This window comes from Trichechus manatus, unplaced genomic scaffold (genome assembly GCF_000243295.1).
Source record: "Trichechus manatus latirostris isolate Lorelei unplaced genomic scaffold, TriManLat1.0 scaffold00073, whole genome shotgun sequence".
Classification (NCBI taxonomy): domain Eukaryota; kingdom Metazoa; phylum Chordata; class Mammalia; order Sirenia; family Trichechidae; genus Trichechus; species Trichechus manatus.
In genome coordinates, this window is record NW_004444009.1 from 632812 (window position 1) to 641461 (window position 8650).

An 8650-nucleotide genomic window follows, 5' to 3' on the forward strand; every position below is an offset into this window, starting at 1 on the left:
CTATTTGTTCTGTAAACCTTCATCTAAAGTACAATTAAAAAAAGAAAAAAAAAAAAGACTACAGCCAAGTCTGGGATCTTAAAAGCTAGTGAGTGGCCATCTAAGATGCATCAATTGGTCCCAACCCATCTGGAGCAAAGAAGAATGAAGAACACCAAAGACACAAGGAAAATATTAGCCCAAGAGACAGAAAGGGCCACATAAACCAGAAACTCCATCAGCCTGAAACCAGAAGAACTAGATGGTGCTCGGCTACCACCAATGACTGCCCTGACAGGGAACACAACAGAGAGTCCCTGACTGTGCAGAAGAAAAGTGGGGTGCAGAACTCAAATTCTGGTAAAAAGACTAGACTTAATGGTCTGACTGAGACTGGAGGAAGCCCAGAAGACACAGCCTCCAGACTCTCTGTTAACCCAGTACTAAAACCATTCCCGAAGCCAACTCTTCAGACAAAGAATAGACTGGACTATAAGACATAAAATGATAATTGTGAAGAGTGTGCTTCTTAGTTCAAGTAGATACACAAGACTAAATGGGCAGCTCCTGTCTGGAGGCGAGATGAGAAGGCAGAAAGAGATAGGAGCTGGTTGAAGGGACATGGGAAATCCAGAGTGGAAAGGAGGAATGTGCTGCCACGTTATAGGGATAACAACTAGGATCACATAACAATGTGTGTGTAAATGTTTGTATGAGAAACTAACTTGAGCTGTAAACTTTCACCTAAAGCACAATTAAATAAATAAATAAAGATTACAGCCAAGAAAACCCTATAGAACAGTTCTACTCTGTAACACATGGGGTAGCCATGAGTTGGAATTAACAGCAACTAACAACAATAAAAAAATCATTTAAAATTCATTCTAATCACCCTCTGGCATATCTTCTTGTACTAGAGCTTAGAAAGCTAAAAGCTATCTTTCCCAGACTTCCTTGCAGCTAAGGTTCTGAATGTTACCTAGGTTTCACCAAACTATATGTCCACGTGAGATCTCAAAGGCAGAAGTGAACAATGTGGGGTGGTGACAGCACCTGGGAGCTGCAGTAGCTGCAGCAGAGGTTCTACTGTCTGGTCCCTGCTGTCACAGGTCCTGAGTGGCACGTGACAACTTCAGTGGGGTTTTTCCTAGTTTAGTATGGTGGCATGGTTTGGTGTTTCTCTTCACTATGTAGCATTTTTAGCTTGGCATCTCTGCCTTCTTAGAAACCCTTTAAATTGCCAGATACCCTGCAATAAATCACTTTCTGCTTTAAACTAGGTAGAGTGGGTTATTTTCTATAGATACAGCAGGATAGGAAAATGCATAGATGTGTGTTTTTTTAAAAACGCTCCAGTGTGGAGGCTCCAATATATTTATTATAGGTGGGCTCTCTATTTTAGATAGATTCATTTATATTTCTGAAGTAATTCTGGAAAGACTTATTAGCTGAGTGAATCTCATTCATTGTTTTTAGCACAGAATTTAGGGCTGTGCCCATGAACTTTTTGTGAGAAGAGAGACAATGATTCCCAGAAAATTTTTGTATATTAATTGTGAGTGTTTTATGTCACCTCTCTTTCCCAAAATACACACACTCCCATAAAGATGATCTTTATCATCACTTGAGTAGTGGTCACGTACCTTTCGGATTATGGACCCCTTTGGGACTCTGATAAAAGATTATGGATATCTCAACCTAAATGTACATACAAATATATTCACATAATTCTGTATACAATATTAAGAGGTTTAAGGACACCACCATTCCCTCCCTGACCTTACTCTCTTGAAGTTTATTCACTAACACAAGGTCAAAAACTCTTGCTCTAGAACATAGAAGCTATTCCAAAACCAGCATTTGATACCTCCTAGGATGAAGGGGAAAATCTGATTCTAAAACAGAAAATTTTAGAGAAATAACTTGCTGTTCTAGGATCCACAATCTTTTTTCAAAATTAGAAAACAAACAACCCTCCCTTCCCCTGCCACATACTCACCATGTTTTGGGCTGAGAATGGGAAATGGGTCTCCTAGTTTCCAGAAGAAATACATGAAGGTCAACCATAGGAGACAGGAAAAAAGCAGTCGCTGTTTATGCACTAAGATACAGGAGACAAGACTGTTAGGGAAAATAGATATAAGTATGTTAAAGAGCTTGTTCTACTTAAAAATATAGAACCATGCTAATTAGTATTTGACTGGCTTGTTCATTTGGTAAATGAGTAATGGGACAACACAATCTTTAGTGAAAGTATACTTACCACCATAAGTGAAATATGACTGAAATTGAGATGTGGGTTGAGTTAAGGGAGACATTAAGGTAGCAGAAACAAAGCTGTGGCAGGACAACTAACCCAATCACTCATCCATAAATATTTGTGTGCCAACATTTTTAAGACGCTGTGAGTAAGACGCCCCCACATAGCGGCAGCTACTGAAAGTAATGTAGGCATGAAGCTCTCTACTCAGTCCCCCAAAATACTCATCTCAATCTATGTACTGACATGAGAAAGTAAAATACTCACATAGTCGGATGTTGCTGACGATAAAATAACCGATGTAAAAAGGCACCATGAAAACCAAGATCAGCAGAATTACACAGAGGTTCATTTTCCAGTGAAAATAACGAGAGCTAAAATACATGTTAAAGAATATCGCTGGGATGGAGAGAGGGCAACAACTTTAAATATCTTGTCTTCCAAAGGACCCCTTGTTCTCTGAACCAACTCTTTATCTTCCATCTAATTAGCCAATGAGGCTGTTATTATCTACTCATTTACAGACAATTAAAAAATAGATATAAAGTTCTGAAATGTAAATGTAACCATCTTAGCCTCCCAAGAACTTCACTTACTAAAATGAGAATGTTAATGCTTTAGCTATATTCATGGGCAAGATACACCATAACATGCCTCAACGTATACAATTACTGGTAGAATGACTATTGTTTCCTTTCTGTACTGGAAGTCTTATTCCAATATAAGAATTAAGAGAAAACGAATGTTAAAAGTAATATATGATACTATTAATACTCAAAAAATACTCTTTTGCATCAGCAATATAATTAAACATGTGATTTCCATGATTACTTTTATTATTGGTTATAAAATGTATTTTGTTAATTGATTTAAAAAATTTTAGGCCTTTTAATCCTTTTTTCATTTCTTTTCATAACAGTTTCATTGAGATATAACTCAAATATCATATAATTCATCCATTTAAAATGTACAATTCAATGGTTTGTAATACATTCACAGAGCTGTGCAACCATCACCACAATAAATTTTAGAACATTTTCATCACCCTTGCAGTTTAATAAGCAAGAAATATTTTGGATACACTGTCTAATAAACTAATAGGTCTTTTATTTGGAGGGAGTAAGGAGTTGCTTTAAAAAAATACTTTAAAAAACACTCAGTGTTCAATTAGACTTACTATAATTGTAAAATCATCAATGATAATTAAGTTAGTGAGAATTAGAGTTCACTTTTCAGAGAGGCCCTTAAACAGCTCTGGGGACAGGAATTCTGATCTTTTCAGGCAGAGATGTTCAATTAGCAGAGCAATGTGAAGGACCGTTACTGACATTCAGTGAGAGTGGAGGAGAAAATTAAGGCTTCTAGGTATGAATATATTCCATCTAATTAGCCAATTCCCCACCTCCGGCTATCTCACAATCTTTGTCAAACCAGTTACTAGGTGGCTGGGACCCGTATTTGCTGCGATCATTACAGTAACTGAGACTAAACTAACCACATGGTAGATTTTTTCAGCATGGAGACCAGGTAACTTTTCCACTAAAGCAAGTAACACAGGTCTCTTCAAGAGAAGAGTTATAAAGTACCCTTACTCACCTGCTATTCAACACTCCTAAGATTTCAAAGATGATGAGCTCAAACATGGTGCAAGAAAATGCAAAAGTCACAGAGAAGATCACCTGTACAACATACTGACGCACCTGTTAAAAGCCAAATAGAGACTAAAAGTCATTTCCTTATTTTAAATATTAAACTGATAATCTTCTGGTTATGAGTCAGAAAACTTATTTGGAAGAAATTCTCAAGTCATCAGGAATAGGGCTGTGGCCATAACTTGCCTGGAGCTAAAGAAAAAATCTAAGTAGGTAGTTCTTCTCAACTTTTAAAAAAGTTGACATATATATATATATATACGCTTTTTTTTTTTCCTGTAAATACTACATCACTACATAATTCACATTGCATCAGTGAATCAGGGGTCACTATTATCAACATCCTCTTGTGAATGAAGAATTTAAAGCACAAGAAGGTGAAGCAGAAGTAGCACTTAGAATTTCTAATACACACTAATAAAAAGTGACTAACGTATAGTATATATAATGGATAATGTTAAAAGGGGTTCTTCAACATTCTGAAGACTTGGGATCAATTCTGAACCTCTCCTGGGAGGCCTTAAAGTATTGGGTAGAATACAATCTCCAAAATCCCGGGCTTCTTCAGACCATAATCCAAACTCTCTGGTGAGGCTTAATGGTGAATATCCTAGAAATGATCCAAAGAGAGTCTTATTACTAAAAAAGGAGGATTAATTAGGAAATGGTGTAGGGTGGTGTTTTTCTGAATCTAAGGCTTAAGAACTAGACTAGTCTTGAAATTTTGGTATTAACTTGCAGTGTAAGGTTGGTAATTAACATTCAAGGCCAGGTAGACAAATGAAAGGGAACATTCATGAGACATTATAAATTAAATTCTTTGCCAAAGAATAACTTTCTGGGGTTATACTTTGGTGCCTATACTGACAAGACTAAGATATTCCTTGCTCCTGGCTTCTGGGACTCATGACTTGGATCTCCTGACTTGCCTTTTTTAAAAACCAACTAAGCCTAATTATATTCTCCTATTTAAGAGTTATATAGTACTTATTTGACAAAAACTCCTTATCTTTAGTGGATATGACCTCTCTTTAGAAGAGGCATTTTCCCCGTTTTTAAAAAATATAAATTCATAAAATTTTAGGAGAACCAAAACGATCTAGTCTTACCTCATAGTCCTTAAACAATTGGCGCATGAAGAAAAGCCACCCACATCCAAAGAAAAGTATCTGGAGGAAAAAGAAGATAGAATGTCAGTATAGATATTCTTGTGAGAATTGCCTTATAGAGCCTATTTTATGCCAAAAGGGTCTGCTAACAAGAGATAATTTATTTTAGAGATTAAAGATGACAGTTACTCATACTCATAAAAGTCCATAACATTGGGAGTAGATGTTGAAATGCTCTTAGATTTTTAAAATTATCCATGCTATAGATGTGTTTTAATTTAGACAAAAATGGAATCCTATATTTTCCTGTAATTTTATAATTATTTTATAAGCCAAAGAAATTAGCAAATAGAAAAAGAGCCAGTGACATTTGCTTCTTAGAGATGATCCCTGCTTCCAAGTATTTAAAAAAAAAAAAAAAAAATTCAGGGGAAAGAAGTTGAGACAAAAAATAGAGGAGTAGTAGACTGATACTCTTTATGTTGTCCTTCAGGAAGCCTTTTTAGCTTCTCCACCATCCTGCCTAATCCATATGAAGTGGTTCTCATCTCAGTGTAAAGCCAAGAGATTGCAGGATCCAACTTTGTCAATTTTGGGTCTCTGTTCAGTGTTCTAAAGCTGGTTTGTTTTTCACTAGTAAACAGAACCTTCTGTATATACACATTACATACACATTCGGACACAATTCCTCTTTTCCTTTAAACTTAATAGGGACTTTACCTAAGAATGGAGTCCCTGGGTGGTGCAAACAGTTAAAGCACTTGGCTGCTAACTGAAAGGTTGGAAGTTCCAGTCCACCCAGAAGCATCGTGGAAGAAAGGCCAGTAATCTACTTCTGAAAAATCAGTCGTTGAAAACCCTGTGGAGCACAGTTCTACTCTGTAACACATGGGGTCGCCATGAGTTGGAGCTGACTTCATGGCAGCTGGTTTTTTACCTAAGAATAAAATTCTTTTATGCCTTCCCATTGCCTTTAGCAGCAAGTGTAAACTCTTGGGCATGATTTAGCATAGACTACTCCAGTCTCTTGTGCCCCTCCTACCCACCAAACTCATATTTTCAGTCACAAGGAGCTTCCTTTGGTTCTTCTTTTTTTTCTTTCTTTTAATTTTATTGCAGAAAAATATATATATTAAAAAAATGGCTATTCTAAACATTTGTAAGTCTACAATTCAGTGATATTAATTACAAACACCATGTTGTACAACCATTACCACTTTTCTATTTCCAAAAGTTTTTCATCAGCCCAAACAGAAACTCAGTACCCCTTAAACAATAACTCCCCATTCCTGCTCCCCCTGCCCCAGTCCCTGGTAACCACGAATAAACTTTGGTCTGTATAGCATTTGCCTATTCTAGATGTTTCATATAAGTGGGGTCATACAACATTTGTCCTTTTGTGTCTGGCTTGTTTCACTTAGCATGTTCATCCATGTTGTAGCAAGTAGTAGTACTTCAATTCTCTTTATGGCTTAACAATATGCCATTGTACGGATATACTACATTTTGTTTATCCATTCATCTGTTGATGGACATTTGGGTTGTTTCTACCTTTTGGCTATCGTCACTAATGCTGCAATGAACATTGGTATACAAGTATCTGTTTGAGTCTCTGCTTTCAATTCTTTTAGGGAGGAGTGGAACTCCTAGGAGTGGAACTGCTGGATCATATGGTAATTCTATTTAATTTTTTGAGGAACCAAGCTGCTTTCCACAGTGGCTGCACCATTTAACATTCTTCTCAGCAATGGAAGAGGGTTCTCATTTCTCCATATCCTCACCAACACTTGTTAATTTTCTGATAATAGCCACCCTAGAAATAGCCCTGGTGGCACAGTGGTTAAGCACTCTGCTTCTAACTGAAAGTTTGGCAATTTGAACCCACCAGTTGCTTGCTCTGTGGGAGAAAGATGTGGCACTGTTCCCTAAAAGATTTACAGCTGTGGAAACCCTAAAAGGCAATTCTACTCTGTCATCTAGGGTAGCTATGAGTTGGAATTGACTCGATAGCAATGGGTTTTAATGACTAATGACATTGAGCATCTTTTCATGTGCTTATTAGCCATTTGTATGTCTTCTTTGAAGAAATGTCTGTTCAAGTCCTTTGCTCATTTTTTAATTGTTTGCCTTTTTGTTGCTGAATTGTAAGAATTAAAAAATATATATTCTAAACACTTATCAGATATATGGCTACCAAATATTTTCTCCCATTCTGTAGGTTGTCTCTTCACTTTGTTAATATCCTTTGATGCACAGAAGTTTTTAATTTTAATGCAGTCTAATTTATTTTTTGTTGTTGCCCGTGCTTTCGGTGTCATACCTAAGAATCCATTGTCAAAAACCAGGTCCTGAAGTTTTACCCTTATGTTTTCTTTTAAGAGTTATATGGTTTTAGTTCTTACATTGGTCATTGTACCATTTTGAGTAAATTCCCATATATGGTGTGAAATATGGGTCCAATGTCATTCTTTGATATGTGGAGATCCAGTTGTCCCAGCACCATTCATTGAAGAGACTAGGTATTCTTTTCCCATTGGATGGACTTGACAAAAATCAATTGGCCATAGATGTATGGGTTTATTTCTGGACACTAAATTCTATTCCATTGGTTGATATGTCTAGCCTTATACCAGTACCACGCTGTTTTGATTACTACAACTTTATTGTATGTTTTGAAATCAGGAAGTGTGAGTCCTCCTACTTTCTTCTTCTTTTTCAAGTTAGTTTTGGCTATTCAGGGCCCCTTGCGATTCCATATGAACTTGAGGGTGGGCTTTTCCATTTCTGCAAAAAAAGGCTGTTAGAATTTTGATAGAGATCACAATAGTGATCTTCAGATCACTTTGGGTAGTATTGACAATAGCAAGTCTTCAATTCATGAAACTGGATGTATTTTCCATTTACTCAGGTCTTCTTTAATTCCTTTCTGCAATGTTTTATAATTTTCAGTACAAGTTTTTCACCTCCCTGGTTAAATTTATTCCTAGGTATTTTATTCTTTTAGATGCTATTGTAAAAGGAACAGTTTTCTTAATTTCCTTTTTCAGACTGCTCATTGCTGGTGTATAGAAACACTACTATTTCTGTGTATTGATTTTGAACCTTGCAATTTTGCTGAATTTTTCTACTAACTCAAGCAGCTTTCTTTGTTGATTCTCTGGGAATTTCTATGTATATAGGATCATGTCATCTGTGAATAGAGATCATTTTACTTCTTCCTTTCTGATTTGGATGACTTTTATTCTTTTTCTTTTAATTTTTTTGTTTATTGTACTTTAAGTGAAAGTTTACATTTCAAGTTAGTCTCCATACAAAAATTTATAGTTATGTGACCCTAATTGCTCTCCCTATACTGTGACAGCACATTCGTCCTTTGCACCCGATTTCCCATATCCATTCAACCAGCTCCTAACCCTCTCTGTCTTCTCATCTCACCTTCTGACAGAAGCTGCCCATTTAGTCTCATGTATCTACTTGAGCTAGGAAGTGCACTCTTCACGAGTATCATTTTATGTCCCACAGTCCAGTCCAATCTTTGTCTGAAGAGTTGGCTTCGGACATTGTTTTAGTTCTGGGCTGACAGACAGTCTGGGGACCATGCTTTCTGGGGTTCCTTCACTCTCAGTCAGACCATTAAGTCTGGTCTTCTT

At 36.6% G+C, this 8650-nt stretch overlaps 1 protein-coding gene across 3 annotated transcripts in view; it reads right to left on the reverse strand.

Moving 5' to 3' along the window:
• The window catches only part of GPR89A (G protein-coupled receptor 89A), a 44568-nt gene that overhangs the window by 27328 nt on the left and 8590 nt on the right, over window positions 1–8650 (reverse strand). For 2 of the 3 annotated variants that reach the window (XM_004380325.2, XM_023734844.1), the window contains exons 2-5: window positions 5001–5060; window positions 3836–3939; window positions 2507–2613; window positions 1979–2080 (exon numbers count right to left, since the gene is read on the reverse strand). In XM_004380325.2, coding sequence (XP_004380382.1) covers window positions 1979–2080; window positions 2507–2613; window positions 3836–3939; window positions 5001–5060 — 373 coding nt within the window. Of the gene's footprint in view, window positions 1–1978; window positions 2101–2506; window positions 2614–3835; window positions 3940–5000; window positions 5061–8650 lie in introns of all 3 variants that reach the window. The other variant, XM_023734846.1, reaches the window with a different exon arrangement.